This window comes from Gadus chalcogrammus, chromosome 16 (genome assembly GCF_026213295.1).
Source record: "Gadus chalcogrammus isolate NIFS_2021 chromosome 16, NIFS_Gcha_1.0, whole genome shotgun sequence".
NCBI classification, from domain to species: domain Eukaryota; kingdom Metazoa; phylum Chordata; class Actinopteri; order Gadiformes; family Gadidae; genus Gadus; species Gadus chalcogrammus.
In genome coordinates, this window is record NC_079427.1 from 5,529,336 (window position 1) to 5,548,210 (window position 18,875).

General features: G+C 45.5%; 2 protein-coding genes across 7 annotated transcripts in view; one reads left to right on the forward strand and one right to left on the reverse strand.

The window, feature by feature from the left end:
* Positions 1–617: 617 nt before the first annotated feature.
* On the forward strand, positions 618–10,802 carry pgr (progesterone receptor). Of its 2 annotated transcripts, none has more exons than XM_056612356.1 (8): positions 618–1,617; positions 1,833–1,942; positions 3,212–3,331; positions 3,671–3,967; positions 4,679–4,823; positions 6,848–6,978; positions 7,623–7,780; positions 8,165–10,802. In XM_056612356.1, the coding sequence occupies exons 1-8, from the start codon at positions 656–658 to the stop codon at positions 8,318–8,320; spliced, it is 2,079 nt and encodes a 692-aa protein (XP_056468331.1). In that variant the 5' UTR covers positions 618–655; the 3' UTR covers positions 8,321–10,802. The 2 variants fall into 2 exon arrangements, with proteins under 2 accessions (XP_056468331.1, XP_056468332.1); XM_056612357.1 differs by having other exon boundaries at positions 3,215–3,331.
* The window catches only part of LOC130406671 (rho GTPase-activating protein 42), a 76,277-nt gene continuing 64,992 nt past the window's right edge, over positions 7,591–18,875 (reverse strand). For 2 of the 5 annotated variants that reach the window (XM_056612355.1, XM_056612352.1), the window contains 10 exons: positions 18,693–18,777; positions 18,262–18,320; positions 17,575–17,680; positions 16,697–16,856; positions 16,318–16,468; positions 14,644–15,051; positions 14,311–14,470; positions 11,566–11,628; positions 11,383–11,462; positions 7,592–10,402 (listed from right to left, as the gene is read on the reverse strand). In XM_056612355.1, coding sequence (XP_056468330.1) covers positions 10,314–10,402; positions 11,383–11,462; positions 11,566–11,628; positions 14,311–14,470; positions 14,644–15,051; positions 16,318–16,468; positions 16,697–16,856; positions 17,575–17,680; positions 18,262–18,320; positions 18,693–18,777 — 1,361 coding nt within the window. In that variant the 3' untranslated portion in view covers positions 7,592–10,313. Of the gene's footprint in view, positions 10,403–11,382; positions 11,463–11,565; positions 11,629–14,310; positions 14,471–14,643; positions 15,062–16,315; positions 16,469–16,696; positions 16,857–17,574; positions 17,681–18,261; positions 18,321–18,692; positions 18,778–18,875 lie in introns of all 5 variants that reach the window. The other 3 variants (XM_056612351.1, XM_056612350.1, XM_056612354.1) reach the window with 3 other exon arrangements.

Here is an 18,875-nt window from a genome sequence, read left to right on the forward strand (position 1 = left end):
GTGGGCGTAATATGTCCAGTAGTTTCCTATACGATAATTTAGATACAGTCAACATCTGACCACTTCATGTGTGTAATATAATTAAATGTTTAGCATTAGATATGTCCTCTATCATAGCTTGTCTATCTAGCATTATCTAATGAGTTTTATCACATCTATATGGTGTGAGAAACAGGGAGACGCGATAAACTCGGATTATAAACTGAGGCACGTCCCCCCGGGGTGGAGACTTCTTGTTCACCACCCAGGGTGGAGACTGAGAGGACGGAGGAAACGGCTTTCTGCTGGACTGAAAAGGGAAAAGGGGAAAAGGGAAAAGGAAAAGTAATGGGCCGCCGGATAGTTTTGAAAGATGACAGCGAAAGGGGAACAACAGAAACGTGTCAGTTCAACTTTTTTTCATCAGACTCGGGTACTTATTTTCTCTAATGGTAGGCCTACTTATTTTAGGCTTTATAATTGATTAGTAGGCTAGTATTATTTGAATCATTAGTATTATCATTAAACGATCCATTTCATAAACCATTTATTAAATAGCCAACTTTTAATGTGAAAGACAGCAGGGAAAAACAAAGCGTCAAAGCGAGAGTGTGTTCAGGGGGAGGGCTGAGGAGCAGGGTGGGGGTTTCAGAACGCGCGCTTTCCCCGGACGCAGATGGAGAATAAACCCAATGGGAGGATGGACGCAGTAAGCACTTCTCTCGCCGACTCCACGGAATCCAGAGACAACACAACCATCAGTAAACTGAACGACATGGGATTCAGCCACGGGAAATCACCAGCGTCGACCTGCGTGTCCACCGCCGTGCGTCACTTCGGCAACATCGGAACTCTGTTGCACCAGGGCGCACCGCTTCTGGACCACGACGGTTACAAAGAATGCCCCCTGGTGGATCACCCGCTGGCCCTGAAGCAGCACTCCTACGGCCGGGTTGAGGAACACTTGAAGACGGACAACATGAACATGTCGTGGGCTGATTATGTCAAAGTGCCGAGAGCCAAAGAATCAACGGTGCAAAGGTTGCAGGCGCAACGCGCGTCGACCGCGACCTGTAAGTTTATAAAGGACGAGAAAGAGCCGTCGCTCATCATGGACCATCCCGGTGGCCCCGGGTTCGGACTGCCCACGGAGATGGCCGCACTAGATGCTTTTTATGACGTCGAGAAGAAACAGCCGCCGCCGGGTTTCGCGGATGACGCGTCGAGCTTCACTTCGACGAGTTCCCAGGGGATAGAGGGGTCCCCAAACTTCCTGGTCGAACTGAACCAGCAGGACCCGCTCGCACCTGTAGTCCTGCCCCAAGTAAGAACTGAGTTGAGGGGTGGGCAGCCCAGCAAGGGCATCATGCCCAACTTCGACGCACACATGACCAACGCACACGCACATGCACAACAGCAGCAGCACCATCATCTGCAGCAGCAGCAGCACCATCATCTGCAGCAGCTGATGGTGTACAAGAATGAAGTCCCGCGGTGGTCCTTCCCGACTGGGAACGCGGCGGACGCGCAGTTCTGGAGCCAGTCTGCGGGTCTGTCCGACGACCTGTACCCGTATGGGGCCCATGGTGCCAGTCCCGCATCACAGAGGCACTCGCCTTCGTACTCCACCTTTCCCGGGTAATTATGAAATAACAGGTCGACAATAAACGACAACTTTAGTCAGCTCACCGAGTCACTTCATGAAAAAACATCAAATTTATTTTGTGTGTGTGTCTGTGCGCGCGTGCGTGTGTGTCTCCGTGCCCGTGTATATGCGTGTGTGTATTGGTGTGTATGCGTGTGTGTGTGTGTGCGTGCGTGCGTGTATACGTGTATTTCCGTGATTTCTACAGCATGCCACCCCAGAGGCTGTGCATGATCTGCGGGGACGAGGCGTCCGGGTGTCATTACGGGGTTCTAACCTGCGGCAGCTGCAAGGTGTTCTTCAAGCGAGCGGTAGAAGGTGAGGGCACGTACACGTGCTGACGTTGACGTCTTTCTCCCCAAATAAGGGACCTTGTGTCGCTTCAACCTGCGGGGGCCTTGGTGCACCAAATTGTATCCTTCAATTCTTAGCACTTCAACATTTGATGGCTCTCACACAACTAGTTTGTCGTTAAATGTTTTCATATATATGCATATATTTGACATATATTTCTGTATTAGGAGTTCATGATCCTTGGTCTTGTTAGACAAAACGATTAATAAAATGTAATCACAATAAAAAAGATACTATAGCCTAATAAATCAAAAATAATAGCCACAAACAAATAAATTAAAAGAATTCCAACAAAAGGTACGCAACTGTGAAAATCAATTGATCAAGCCGATTAGGGAATAGTTTAATTGCCACTGAAGCAATTATATCTTATTTAGCTAATGCTCACATTGTGGCGGTAACAGAGGCTTTAGCTATGCTAAGCTCACATCGTGACGGTTACAGGGGCGTTAGCTACGCAAAGCTCACATCGTGGCAGTTAGAGGGGCTCTAGCCACAGTGTCGCTCACATTGTGGCAGTAAGAGGGGCTTTAGCTATATGCTAAGCTGAGATTGTGGCGGCTAGAGGGACTTTAGCTAGTAACACTCTCTCACATATTGCGGAGATTATAGGAGCTTTAGCTAGAGTAACGCTCACATTGTGGCGATTAGAGCTAGTTTTGCTTCAGCTAGTTATGCAAATATCTTGGTCCTTAGAGGGGCTATTGCTAACGCTCATACCTTGGCAGTTAGGGGGATTTAACTAGTTATGCTTACATCCTGGCGTTGAAGGTACTATAGCTAGACTAAAACTAACAATGTGGCGGTTAGAGGTGCTGTAGCTGGACTAACACTAACAATGTGGCGGTTAGAGGTACTTTAGCTACAGTATCGCTCACATCTTGCCGATGGAGGGGGGTGCCTAATTAGAGTAAGGCTCACAGTGTTCTGGTCACCCAGCTGTGGTTATTTGGCAACTAGTGAGTGTCACAGTGTCCTATCTATTCTCCGAAACTCACCTCAGAGGAAAAGCTGTGTGTTTGTCGAGCAGTTGTGTATTTTACAGAAGGACACAATTTCTGCGTGGTTGTTGTGTTGGAAAAGTCAGAGGGAGCAGGGGAGTGGACAAGAAAAGAGAGAAAAGAAGACAGAAGGGAGGGGGGGAGAGAGAAGAGATGAGAAAGAGATAAGAGACAGCCATTGTCAGTGAATGATGTTAAAATTGGGTATATTGTGTTTCTTTTTCTCCTTGAGCAGGCCATCATAATTACCTCTGCGCTGGACGGAATGACTGCATCGTAGACAAGATCCGGAGGAAGAACTGCCCCGCGTGTCGCTTGAGGAAGTGCTACCAGGCTGGGATGATGCTAGGAGGTACGGATGCATGCTATGTTTCGCCTTACGCTGGCCTCTATCTGGGCTCCATCTTGGGGGAGGGAGCTAGTCTGGTGATGGAGCAACCCCCCCCCCCCCCCACCCTATATACACTGATACACACTCTTGCTGAAGGAACAGCCCTCTGAATTCATTTGGAATCATTGTAGATAAAAAAAAAAGCACTAACTCACTATCGCTAGAGAACCTCAAAAACATTTGTTGAGTTTTTAATATGTTTTGAACATGGAACCAAAGATGTCTTCATGAGTTGGATCGTTTGGATATATAACCAGTGCTCCGTGTTTGTCCACTCCCCCCCCCCCCTTCCCACCTCAGGGAGGAAGTTGAAGCGTTTCGGGGCCCTCAAGGCAATGGGCATGTCCCCCGGGAACCTGATGTTCCAGTCCCACCTGGCGATGACGGGCGACGGCTCCGCGTCCTGCATGCCGGGCATCCGAGAGGTGCAGCTGTCCTCCCAGATCCTGGCCATCCTGGAGAACATCGAGCCGGAGATGGCGTACTCGGGCTTCGACAACACCCAGCTCGACCTGCCGCATGCGCTGCTCAACAGCCTCAACCGGCTGTGCGAGATGCAGCTGCTGTGGATTGTCAGGTGGTCCAAGTCCCTGCCAGGTAACTGTGCTTAGCCCACCCTCCCCCCTCTTCCCTGACCCTCACTCCGTATCCCCCATTCTGGTCAGGGTCACCCACAGTCTGTTGCGTAGGGAAAGCAGCTAGTTTGCCCCCCCCCCCCCCCCCAGCTGGCCTCGGCTTCGTAGATACCGGCCGCCGTTGTGGTTGTCATGGTTGTTAACCGGCAGGAAGCGGTTAAGCTACAGCTTTGATAACTAGGGGTCTGAGCTGGTCACACACAGGTTATTTTTAAACGGGATGGATGGTAATGTGTGGGAAATTAGTTCTGTCTACGTCATACACTGGTTTTGTTTGTGCTCAGGATTGGGAGAGCGACCAGGAGTGTTTTTAGAGTTTTACAATTGTCGTCCCCTGAAAGAGATTCTGGGAAAAGAGGAGTGAAAGCGAGACAGAGGCTAAACAGATAAACCACTCTACTTTGTAGCCAAAACTTTCAACAACTTAGTGTCTACAACATTGTTTTTGAAAGTTACAACCCTCTCTCGTTGAGTACATCGTGTGCAAAAACGTTTGCCTTGGCATCAAAAGGAGAAACAAGTGTCTGTAATGTTTCCAAGCAAATGACCAACCTTAGCATTTGAATCAAAAACTGAAAGGTCAATTTTAGATTAACGATTAACATTAGCGGTTACTCTTATCAAAGCCAAGTCTTTGCGATGTGAGTTGTTAATTTTCCTGTGTGTCTGGCAGGCTTTCGTAACCTGCACATCTCGGACCAGATGACCTTGATCCAGTACTCCTGGATGAACCTGATGGTCTTCTCTCTGGGCTGGAGGTCATTCAAGAACGTCACCAGTGAATTCTTATACTTTGCCCCGGATCTGATTCTTAACCAGTAAGTACCTTCCGATTCGCCCCTAGCGATAATTATAATTAGTCGGGGCCTTATTCAACTAGCGACTAGGAATAAGCGATTGGAAAATCGAACAACTATGTGCAGAGAGCAGAGTATTTGTATTTATATCTTTATTCTTTGAGGCAACAAAACTATTTGCAATTGAATAAAAGTGGAAATAGACGTAAACTAGAGAAAGTAATCCTGCTTTAGATCATTCTACTTATTCGTATTCTTCAATAAACTGTTAAAATAATTCTGAACACTTAAAAGTTAGGGAAGGCCTTTGCAATAAACTATCATATAAACTATTAAAATAATTATTAAAAAGAGGCCTTTTCAATAAACAATTATATCAACTATTATAATAATTATGAACACTTAAAGGCATGAGAATAATACAAATAAACTAAACTCTCAACTGATAATTTACTATTTGAACATTATGAAACACGCCACCACCCACCCTAATTGGTGGATGCCGGACAGACAGAATTTAAACACACCAAAAAAGGCCCAACAGATCAAATAAGCTTTCTCATTTGTTACACAAAGGCTGAGTGAACACAGCGTGTGTAGGTAAACTGGCTACACTGCCAGAGCAAAGCTTATCTCCGCCTCCCTAAACCACTCTCCCCTCCACTCTCCCGTCTGAAGGATTAGGCAGAGCACAAATAATATAATATATTAAATAAAGGAACACCAGCTATTTGGCATGTTATTTTTGTATATATTTTTAAATATAGTCGCATGAAATAAATATTTGGAAAAACAAACTATTTCTGCTTTGCCGAATGCTGTATTCAGATTCGGCTCCACCACTACTACCCACTGGGTATAAGTGGAAGTGTTATGGCGCGTTCAGATCGCTGGGAATTTGGGAAAACATTTCCGCGACGTCGGAAAGTTCTCATGAATGACACTCTGATGATTTTATTCTTCCTTTCGGCAACTGGGGCCAGATTTTGATAACAGAGTTGCCCAGGTGGTGACGTATTATAAACTAGTGACGCGCATGAACATGGCGCGACATGAACGTTTTACTCAATATAAAATAATCAACCATAATATCACATACTTTACTATTGATTGACGTTGTAACCGTTTGTTGGCATCGACTTTGCTCAGTTTTAAATGTTGTGTACTGGTAAACCAGCTCTAGAAGCAAGGCAAGTGTTGCCTTCTATACCGCGGCAGTACAATGTGCTTCTCATAAATAAAAGCAAAAGGATAGTAGGTGATAGGCTACAAAGAAATAAAGGCGTGGAAACTTGCAACTGATCCTAATGAATTGTGATTTGTTCCAACTGGTTCGATAAAAAAACCCTGCTGTGAAGAACTTTTAGATTCCGAATGCAGTGCACAATGAACGGTCGCTGTCGGGAACATGCATAAGCCTGAGTGTCATTGCTGTCGAGAAGTCTCATTATTACCAGGACACATGAATGCACCTTTAACACAGATATATGATGGATAGATCCAACTTCACCAGTACAATCCACCAGGGAGTTGATATACAAAACAGGGTCATCTCAGCAGTAGATTGTTTTTTTATCAGCCTTAGACATGCTGGTCAAATAATGGCCCTTTAACATAGACACAAAATCTCTGCCAAATTTAATCAAACCATACAACTGAATGATATCGACCGAAAGTTAAGGTCTCTATGGCCGTAATACCTAAAGTCGTTGAGTTTCATTGAACTATCTTAATATGTACAAAAACTAAAATAACTTGTGGATTGTCTTGTCTTGTGGATAAACTGACAAGCTATCGTTTATCCAACTCAGCAACAACAATTTGATAAGAACAGACAATCACTCCTTTTTACTGTACGATATAATTCAAACAAAACAACGATATACACAAGCTCTCATGTAGTGCCACAATAACACTTCAAACATGTTATTTCCAAGCCCTGCCAACCGGAAGTGTCAAAGCATCACGTGCTGTATATAATGGATTCATGCTACAAAACGTTGGGTTTTGCGCACGAAGACGAGTCAGTGGTTCCCTCTTCTCAGGGACCAGATGAGGCAGTCCCCCATCTACGACCTGTGTCTGGCCATGCAGTTCATACCCCAGGAGTTTGCCAACCTTCAGGTCACCCGTGAGGAGTTCCTCTGTATGAAGGCCATCATTCTGCTCAACACAGGTAAGCCAAGCCGAGGAAAGCCATACGAAACTTAACCCAAATAGGCTTAACCATGCAAAACCAGCCAAATCCAGGTCAAACCAAGCACAACCAAAGCAAAATGAAATGGGAATCGTCGCATTTTCTAATATAAGAGAGTGGGAAGGTACTGGGTTTGATCCACCTTGTCCGCAGAATAACCGTCTTGCTCTAGCATAGCTAGAGCAAGATACCCTAACACATACACAATCCTTTTTGACATGTATCGGAATTTAACGTTAATCCAAACCCAAGGCAAAGAGTGAACTCATGTTCCTGAAGGGGTGCAATGCTACTCTGAATAAGAACGATCCATGGACACAGCTGTGAAGCATTCCCAACTGTGGGTCAATGGAACACGGCCTGATTTATGGAGCAGATGTTATCAATTCAATTTGAAAGGGCCCTTTAATCGCAAATTGCCCTTTATGTATCGACCCAGCGATGACTTCAACAAGATGGTCGTGATTGAGCGCTGGACATCAGCTGGACATAGATAGTGGTGAATAAATAATGGACCCAACTTTATGATGAACGCATCAAAAGCTTTGACATCCAAAACGACATGACATAACGTGGCTGTGCGTAGCTGGACTCTAACCTCAACCCAATCTCCCCTCCTGCAGTGCCCCTGGAGGGACTGAAGAGCCAGGCGGCCTTCGACGAGATGCGCCAGAGCTACATCCGAGAGCTGACCAAAGCCATCCACCAGCGGGAGAAGGGCATGGCTGGGAGCTCCCAGCTGTTCTACCACCTCACCAAGCTGATGGACTCTATGCACGAGGTACGCTTCAAGCCTTATCTTACCGAGGGCTGCACGATTATGGCAAAAAACATAGTCACGATTATTTTGGTCAGAATTGAAATCACGATTATTCAAACGATTATTTTTGGAGTTTGAGAACGTGATTCATTCATTCAGCATTTCTCTCCAAAAAAAACGTTTTGTAACCGAGGACCGTTTCAACTCGATTAGTATATTAGTTAGATTAGAAATTAAAAAATTTGATTACGTAATTGTACAGCCCTATCCCTCCCTCCCCCCCAGCGCTCTCCGCTGCCCCCTCGGGTGGTGGGAGTAAATGATTCAGGAGTAGGGGAGTACATGAGTTTTTCTGGCACCCGCCCGACAACTGGCTAATTGGCAGCGTGACCTTGGGCTTTTCAGATCGTCAAGAAGGTCAACCTGTACTGCCTGAGCACCTACATCCAGGCGGACGCCATGAAGGTGGAGTTCCCCGAAATGATGTCCGAGGTCATCTCGTCCCAGCTGCCCAAGGTGCTGGCGGGCATGGTCAAGCCGCTGCTGTTCCACACCAAGTGAGGTGGGAAATAAACCAACCTTGCACAGACACCATCTTCATCAGCGGCCCTCTTTGTCAGCTTCGTTATAGCACAACCTGAAGAAGGCGGTTTTATTCTTCATCCCAGAATTGTGTTACATTAACTTTACGAAAATATCTTTGTAAAATGTTAAGATATATTTTGCGGGATCTTTTGAAGCAGAGAAATGTTTTGACCTTTTTTTATATTATTATATTTAATATTTTAGGAAAGGGTTAGGGATGGACAGGGACAGACATAAAAAATTTAATCGACAGGATTCGGTCAGGACCCTTGATTGCCCCCACCGAGAAAAATGTTAAATGAAGATTTGCAGGCCAGGCTCTCTGCTGTTCCGATGAAGGTCATAGATCGCCATAGATAGACACAGAGAATAATTACATCTAAATGGTGGAAACAGCGAGAGAAAACAAGAACGAGAGCGAGGAGAAAAAGAAGAGCGAAAGAGAGTGACCAGCGGTTGCGTCCAAGTACAAAAACAGAAAATTGCCTCACTCCAGGGAACAGCTCCATGAAACACACTTCAATCAAAGCCTTTATTAGTTTCTTATTATCAAACAAAAAAAACTCGCCCTTTGATCCACCCGGCAAACACCACCCGCTATAAGCTTTTTACTGAAGGCTGCTGATACCAATTGTTTCAGTGTCATCGAATAATGACGCAGGGAATTAATCCTGCGTACCCGCTGCTTAAAGCGTTAAGTGGATTGCGTTACCATGTCTTGTCCACCATCTTTCTCTGGACTCATTAAAAACAACAGAAACATGGAGGATGAGTCACACAGTTACATTGGTAGGTGTGTTGTTTAAAGGGCAACAAGCCTCTTGAGTGATTCAATCACTAATGTGCTTTTCTCGTTGCGCTATCCACCGCATAGTGGCGAGGGAGTAGCATTCCAGAGTGACAGTTCATGGCCACACATCACATCCTCATGTAGTCAAACGGAAAAGTACAGCTCGGTCTTGGCCAGCCATCGTAAATACCATGGTGGTGAATGTTTCGGTTCACCTCCACAAGAACCGCTCTTAATTTGGAGTCACTGTAAGTGAAAAGATATGAGAAGATACAAAGTTCTTCTTTGTTTGTTTCAGCGGATGCGTTACCAAGGTGATAGATATTTTTGTATCCACATTGGGCTGCAGAAACTGTAAAAGCAGGACTGAATTGATATATGTCTAACACATTTGACATAAGTCCATATAATCATCTTTATTAAAACGGTGTACCATTGAGTACAGTTACAAAACAGCATTTAATGTTAAAAATTTAACATTTCATCGTCACTTTTTAAAAACAATAGTCTTTCTAATAGAAAATATACAGAATGTGAAAATGTATAGGGATGCAGAGTGTGAAGAGGTAAATATTTTTGATTAGATTTTTGAAGCTGAAATGCACAGTACCATTGGGTTTACGATAGAAAGTGCAAAAAGGGATTTGGAGGGAGAGATATAACACACAGGCCAAAGATAATTCAACACTAAGGAGAGGACCAATCTTGCCATGCTATTAAAAATGTATTGTTATTTAGAAATAAATCGTTTTTTATCAAAATAAATGACTATTCTGAATGAAGCTGCTTATAATTGTTCAAAAGGTTCAGCTGACTTTGAGTGTGCTGTTGATGTTGATATTGTTAGTATGCAATATTTATATATTACAGTGAAACAATATGAATACAGATTTATATTGATCATACAGAGGGTATGGAGCAACTGAAAACCAACCGCAAACTTCTTCAACTTATAATAGCCGGAGTTGGTAAACACAAATAATTTGAATTGTGAGAAGTATGTACTTTTGGCATTATTATTATTAAAAACAGCCACCATTTTTTGTTGTTGTTGCTTCGAATGCAGTGAAAAAAGGATTCTACAACAACCAGTCAAATCATACCTTGTTTCCATGGATACCATGAAAAAAGGTTTACACATATATGTGTGCTTTTATGTGTTCATATTTTACCAGCTGGTCAAAGGTAGACAACATAGTTCTCTGGTATCAGACCCGTCTTGCCATCCAGTGTCGCTTGGAGCCAGCCCGGTTCGATGGAAGGGTAAACTAAAGTTGGAATGAAGAGACAAACAAAACCAATGAATGAAGTGAGACAAGCCGGGACAACACACAACCAAACTATAATAAGGAGCGCATCTTAAGTACCCAGGTACCCAGTGTTGCAAGAAACCACATGCATAAACCTCAACTTCCCTGCCCTGAACTAATAGAGGCAGTGGCGTAGGCCCACTATTGGCCTTCTCCACTAGGTAATAATACACTCACTCCAGACATGATGAACAGCGAGGGATCTGAGGTCAGGTTGTTCTCTTTAAACGACCCCCTAAGTCAGCTGAGTCATTCGACTGACGTCAAAGACGCTGCTGCTCACTAGATCCATAGTACTTACAAGAAGACACGACCATATAAGACAAATCAAAGTAATAACAATAGACTGACGCACAAACAATCGATAGAGGCAAAAAAAAAGGCCTTTGAAACAATTAGACAACGTAATTATTTATACGGTAGGGTGCATGGCAGCGTGAATGAGGAGGTGAGGGCAAGGAGCAGGGCCAAACGGAGCAATAAATGCGTGTGTGTGTGTGCCAAAGCTAATACAGGGAGGATGTTGATGTTAGTTGGGGCACTCTGCCAGCTACGCTACGCTAACAGAGAGCATGCTCAAATCCATTACCGGGTTAGAGTGACCTGACACGCCCTGCGAGACCGCCGAGACATTTCTTAAAAAATTCAGGTAATTAAAAGGAGCAGAACAGGAGGAGGACAAAATGTGTGGGCCATTTGGATGTGTGTAATAGTGGTTGCATAGGGCTGTCGTCACTGCCCGTGAAGAGCACAATGCCAGGGAACGAGCCAATTTCCTGGTTCCTTGGGGGTTTATGCTCTTTGTTCGATTTTTTTATTGTACAGGAGAATCGTACATGTTGGCATTCCCTCTGCTAGGGGAGACGGTCTGGATGAAGGTTGTATCAGCGGAATCGGTTTGAGTACTTGACTGTTATCGGTTTGGGGTTTGAACTTACCGTTTGTGAACATCGCCCCCTGTGGGAAGCTCAGCTCATGGCTGTGCTCGGCTTCGCAGGAATACAGCGCTTTAGCGTCCCTGATAGATACATAATAAATACAATCATTTACACCATAAATAAATGATCAGCACGTGAAAAAATGTAACCGCTTAGTTATAACTAAAACGTTGGCTGGCTTACCTTCCGACTGGTTGCGACTGCGATGATGGGGCACTTTCAAATAGCATTGCTCGTGAAGCCACCCTGAAGGGAAGAAAACACATTCGGTCTTCTTACTTGGTTGTCAAACAAAAACGTACATATGAAACAACATTCCCACAGAAAATTGTAGAGAACCATGAGAGAAACTTATCAAACCATTGACTGTTTAGAATTTCTAAAAAATATTTGTAGCACAGCGAAAGCATAGCGAAATATTGCACAACCATGCATGAACATTGCAAACCACAGGTGCGTTTGGATGATCTAATGCTAGCTTAACTAGCTTAATCTCCAAATACATTTTTAGTACTCTCATCTACACTTAGGGCAGAAATAGATGGGAATAATTAAAGCGTCCATCGGCTTAGAGCTTGGTTTGATGCAAGCCCAAACCAGTTATGGTGAGGGGGATGTGGACCACAACAATGAATTTAAGAGTCTAACGTTGGTCGGTAGTCCAAATAAGTCATTGACCAAAATCTCTGCAATTCTATGCTAGCCTCTAAACGTTCACACATATTTTCATTGAAATCAAACAAGAATTTTGAGTCTCTGGTGGAGCAAGTGGGATGGTCGCACCGGAGCCAGAAGTCCTCACAAGGCAGCTAAATAGGATAATGAGTGTAAACTTGACCCCCTTGCGAGCACGGTGACCTGCAGGGCTCGGCATGGGCCGGTGGCTCCACTAGACCCGTATGCTGATAGACCTGTCTCTCTGCCGCTCAGCAGAACCGGTCTGTCTTTTGGTTGAAACAAGTCTTTTCTGTTCGTCTAAAAAAAATTTGTCCGTCAGTCGAATATAGACCTGTCGGTCTGTCTCTCAGTCTAATCTCGGTCTATCATTTATAATTTATATGGTTTTATATTTGTTTGTTCCGTTTGTCTTGACTTATACTCTCTGTTAGCGTAGCGTAGCTGGCAGCGTACCCCAGCTAACATCAACAACCTCCCTGTATTAGCTTTGGCACACAAACATGCATTTATTACTCCCAGTTTGGCCCTGGTCCTTGCCCTCACCTCCTCATTCACGCAGCCATGCTCCCTACCGTATAAATAATTATGTTGTCTAGTTGTTTCAAAGGCCATTTTTTTTGCCTCTATCGATTGTTTGTGCGTCAGTCTATTGTTATTACTTTAATTTATCTTATATGGTCGTGTTTCCTTTTTAGTACTATGGATCTAGTGAGAAGCAGCGTCTTCGACGTCAGTTGAATGACTCAGCTGTCTGTCTGCTCCAGATGTGTTTGTGTGTGCCCCAGACCTGGCTGTCTGCTCCAGATGTGTCTGTCTGCTTTAGACCTGTCTGTGTGCTCCAGATGTGTTTGTGTGCTCCAGGCCAGTATGTCTGCTGCAGACCTGTCCGTGTGCTCCCAGCCTGTCTGTCTGCCCCAGATATGTGTGCGTGTGTGTGTGTGTGTGTCTGCTCCAGGCCTGTCTGTCTGCTGCAGACCTGTCTGTGCTCCAAACCTGTCCGTCTACTCCAGATGTGTTTGTGTGCTCCAGGCCCGTCTGTGTGCTCCAGACCTGTCTGTCTGCTGATGTGTCTGTGTGCTCCAGACCTGTCTGTGTGACTCAGAACTGTCTGTCGGCCTCAAGTGTGTCTTTGGGCTCCAGAGCTGTCTAGTGGCCGGCGTCCTGAGAGAGCTGCTGGGTCAAGTCAACCTGAAGCGGCTTACAGGAGACATAAATCGGAGGCTGCCGCCATCTGCTCTTAACACCCTCCCTCTTCTTCTCCCTCTCCGTCGGTCTCTCTCTCTCTCTTCATTTCTACATCTCTCCCTCTCACCGTTTCCCTCTAACTCCCTTCATTTCCTCATATCTCAATCTCTCCATCTCTTCATCTTTGTTTCTATATGTCTCACTCTCTCTGTCACTTTCTATCACTCCCTTTATCTCTGTATCTGCTTTTCTATTTTTTTTGTTTCTCTGTCTCTCTTCCTTTCTCACGCTATATCTCTCCCTTGCTTTTATCTCGTGACTCTTTGTTTATCTTGCCATACCGCCGACCGTCTCCCTTTATCTCCCTTTCTCTTTATCTCTCCCTTTCTCTTTGTTTAACTCTGTGTCTCCCTCTTCTTTTCCTCTCCCGTAGTTCTGCAACTAGCAGCCCCCCCCCCCCTCTCTATTGGTCACCATCTCACTCCCCCTTTATCTCTCACTCTGCCTCTCCAGCTCTCAGAGAGAGAGAGAGATATATATAAAACACTTGAATAATTTCTCAGAGAACCTGTGCATGTGAGAAAGGTGGTGAGGGTGCGAGAGAGTGCGAGAGAGAGTGCGAGAGTGCGAGAGTGCGAGAGAGAGAGAGAGAGAGAGAGAGATATATAAAGAGGAGAAAGGGAGAGGGCGATTGATTAAATAGGTGGGGAGTGAGAGGGGATTATATAGTGTGAAGCAATGGATAACAGAGGAGAAGGACACAACAAGGAAATAAACAGATTAAGACCGGAAAGAGAAAGGGCCTTGAGGGACAGAACGGAGAAGATAGAATAAACATATACTAAGAGCCACAAAAACAGGGCTGAGAGGGCAGAGATATGCCTACAAAACCTCCAATTATTTAGCCTGTATCAGACCTTTAGCATAGCTTGTATTAGCATAGCAGCATCAGCATAACCATAATAAGCAGAGCCTGTGTTGGTATAGTGTTCATTAAGATAGCTTTAATTAGCATAGCCTGCATTAGCAAAGCTAGGATTAGCCTAGCGTTTATTGGTGTATTACACTGATCCGGGGCGCTGGTAGCCGTTGGTGACGGTTCCGTCCGCCTTCCGGCGGATCACGGATTGTTTTGGCGGGAGGTCCGGGTCGTTCGCGGGTTGGGAGCTCTCTCTGGGCTCCGGCCCCGAGAGGTTCTGGGTTGATCCAGAACAGCTTCTCCGGCCTGGAGAGGACATTTCAAACAATATAAGTTATAGAGAAGACAGCTACATTCCCCACACTCTCTAAACACTTAGCTAGTTGCTAGCTAGAATTAACACCAACAAAAATTTATTACAGTATTACAGAATTATCTAGTGAATAAATCAATGACAATCAGCCGGAAGAGACTCTCACCTTCAGAAATCAGCAGCGATCTGAGGGATGAGGCTGGTAGTAAGACTGGCTGGGAGGGAACCACCTGGGGGCTGCTGTGAGGGGCCTTCACGGGGCCCTTGGGGGTCGACCTGTTGGTCCCCCCTCCATCAACGCTCCCGGGGAGGGATGCCATGCTGAGGGTGTCGTCGGACTCCCCGTCGGTCGGACCCGCGCTGAACTCGGGACCGCTGAACCAGGCACTGCTCCGACGCTCTTCGTTGGACCCCCCCGGTGAGGAGGGACGACGGGGGACCACCACAGGGCCACGCTCCGCCAGCAGGGTGGGCGAGGCGGTCTTAGAGAAGTGGTTCTGCTCAGAGGAGTGTGAGGACAGGGACTCCATGCTGCCCATTGGTGTGCTACCGGGACTGCTGCTAAGGGTGTCGCCTATACAGGGACCAGAGAACGGTAGACCAGAAGCACATTAAAACCTGGTTTACAGGGACCAGAGAACGGTAGACCAGAAGAACATTAATACCGGGTTTACAGGGACCAGAGAACGGTAGACCAGAAGAACATTAAAACCTGGTTTACAGGGACCAGAGAACGGTAGACCAGAAGAACATTAATACCGGGTTTACAGGGACCAGAGAACGGTAGACCAGAAGAACATTAAAACCTGGTTTACAGGGACCAGGATACCAGAAGAACATTAAAACCTGGTTTACAGGGACCAGAGAACGGTAGACCAGAAGAACATTAAAACCTGGTTTACAGGGACCAGGAGACCAGAAGAACATTAAAACCTGGTTGACAGGGACCAGAGAACCGTAGACCAGAAGAACATTAAAACCTGGTTTACAGGGACCAGAGAACGGTAGACCAGAAGAAGATTAAAACCGGGTTTACAGGGACCAGAGAACGGTAGACTAGAAGAACATTAAAACCTGGTTTACAGGGACCAGAGAACGGTAGACTAGAAGAACATTAAAACCTGGTTTACAGGGACCAGAGAACGGTAGACCAGAAGAACATTAAAACCTGGATTACACGGACCAGGAGACCAGAAGCACATTCAAATCTGGTTTACAGGGACCAGAGAACAGTAAAATCTGGTTTACAATCGGGACATTCTTCGGTAGCTTCCCCTGGGGATGGCATGACATGAGCTATGCTAGCACCCTAGGTAAGAATATACAAAGTTTTGTAAACAGCTCAAGCAGTGTGCTGCTGCCTGTAGTCGGTTTGAGTATAAATAGTGAACCCAAAATAACTTCCAACTGCCAATTTAACTCAGAGTCAATAGATCATTAACCAAGGCTGACAAAAGAAGGTAGGGCTAACAGCTATCAGACTCTTTCTCACTGCACAGCTCACAAACAATAATAAATCTATGCTCCATATTTTACACAGACACGTACTTTTGAATTGGGCTAAATGGGGTTTTATTGCAAGGTTTTAAAGCTACGGTAGGCCATTTTCATCAAGGCATATTTGTTGGAATTATCTTCACATCCTGAAAGCAATCAATAAATCAAATGCTCTGACAAAAAGAAAAGCCCAGGGACTGCAGATATGAATAAGCTACAACGCTAACTTTGCTTATAGCAAAAATCGACTGACTTGCCACCAATTGACCAACTAGCCTTACTAGCCTAGCCCAAACCGCGGGGCTGGGTGTGACCCGCTGGCGCTGGCGGCGCTGGTACTCACTGTCCACGTCGGCCAGGCAGAGGGTGGGGGTGTAGAGGCTGCGAGGCTTCCGGGGGAGGGTGGAGAGGCCGATGGCCCGGTTCCTGCGGGACTCTGGACGGCTCTGCGGCGTGGGCAGGGGCACGTTGGGGTCTGGCTCCTGGTGGAACACCTGGAGGAACCACCGGCGGATTGGCAAAAAATGTACTAGCAAAAAACTTGACCTTTTAAAAAAAAGTTTATGTATATTTATAGTGTCCAATATAAAGAAAACTTTCTTTATATACATTTTTTTCATATATATTTTTAGATAACACTAATATAGACACACTATATCTATATATATCGTAATATTGATATAAATGATATAATATATGAGGTATGAACTAAGGCTGCTTACCTTGTCAAAGTTCTCGATCAGTATCTCCATCACAATGTTCTGGAACTTGATGTTCATCATGGCCGCCACCGTCTCCTCCTGTGACCTCATCAGCGTGGGACCGAAGATCACGCCCAGGTTGGACACCGTCATCAGGTTGAACTTGCTCTGGGTGGAGACCCTATAGCAAACACCACCACATGGACTGAGCTGGAGTCGCACCATGAACCATGACGGCCACTATCTTACAACAACAACAGCAACAATAAAGACAATAACTGGACAGTGTATTGAGTTGCTAGATAATCACAAATTCACTGTAAATAAAAATAAATGTAACAGCTACAGCTACAGTAGATATCACACATCAAAGTCTTACAAAATCGAAATTCAACAACAGATTGTAGAGGTTGTTAGTGTGTCTCTGAAGCCCCTCCAGCTGTGAACTTTCTGGATCAGGAGGGACCCCACTCCTGATCCATCTAGGGTTGTGTCTCCTCTGGGGTGGGGGGGGGAGTGTTTCCTCTGGGTGACGGGCTGGTGTTACTGTGACTAAGGGCTCTACAAAAACAAAAGGGACGTTTTACAGCTCCTCCCGTTGCTATGCCAACCACTGCTGGTATATATATATATATAAAAAAAAAAAAGTAGAAGCCACAGAAGACCTCAGTAGAAGAAAGAAAATAAGATAGAATAGAAGGAAGAGAACACCAATGTTCTTCCCTTTCGAATAATAAAGGGGAGATTAATCGATTAATTAAAAAAAAAAGAGGTTATATTACGTAAAGTAATATAAGTAGGATCATCTGAACGGGGGGGTGGATGGGGCTTTGAAGCTATCGAACGAGTGACCTCCAAACTGAATTAGCTCCGCGGAGGTTGTGGGAGACGGGACGTACGTGACGAGGTGTTGGATCAGCAGCTCCAGCATCTCCTTGTTCCTGTCAGGGAGCTTGTGGACCAGGGCGTGGACAGCACACACTCTGTAGTTCTGATCGTCCGACTCTGGGGGGGGGGGGGGGGGGGAGGAGGAGAAAGCCTCGTTAACATCATCATACAACTATTGGACGGGGCGGCGGAGTGCCAGGGGTTTCTCACTACAAACTGAAAAGTTAGCGGGATTGACCCCTGATGACTTTAGACTAGCTGTCGGCATGGTTTAGCAAGAAACCGCTTGCTCGATTCGCTTTGGATAAACATGTCTGATAAATTACTAAATAGAATAGAACAGAAAAAACGATAAGCTTCCTATGTCTAAACCCTCTAAAAAGACTGCAAACGAGGACAACCCTCAATGGAGGCTTACCACTCAAAATACCTTTTTTACCAGGGCTTACCATTAACAAGGCTAGCCCACTAATGAGGCAAACCCCTAACAAGGCTAACTCCTAACAAGGCTAACCTACTAACTAGGCTAACCCACTAACTAGGCTAACCCACTAACGAGGCTAACCCACTAACGAGGCTAACCCACTAACAAGGCTAGCCCACTAATGAGGCTAACCCATAAAGATGGTTAACCAATAACGAGGCTAACCCACTAGTCCTTAACGAGGCTTACCACAAGGCTAGGATGAAGTACTTACTGACAGCCAGAATGAAGTCCTTGTGCAGCTTGAATGTCATTAGGGGCTCAGACAGACACCTGGTGGGGGAGAGAGGAAAACACTTGAATAATTTCTCTCTCAGAGAACCTGTGCATGTGTGTGTGAGAGTGCAAAAGAGACAGAGACAGAGACAGAGACAGAGACAGAGACAGAGACAGAGACACAGACAGACAGACAGACAGACAGACAGACAGACAGACAGACAGACAGACAGACAGACAGACAGACAGACAGACAGACAGACAGACAGACAGACAGACAGACAGACAGACAGAGAGAGAGAGAGAGAGAGAGAGAGAGAGAGAGAGCTACCTAGCCCACTCAGCAGGTGGGCTTCAACGAATCAATAAAGCCAGGCGCGGCTGGCGTAAAGAGGTAATAATGTAGCCTCCGGCTGCGGCCACTCTGACCTGAGGTAGTTCTTCAGGCCACTCGTGATGGTTTTGTTGTCCCAGGCCTCAGCATCCAGATCCATATCCACCGCCGCTTTGGTTGCTGTTGGAAACACTTTGATCAACCAATGACGTCCTTCACCTTACTTCCAACACACCCCACGACCCAAAACATCTAAAACATGTATGGAAGATGCGTTT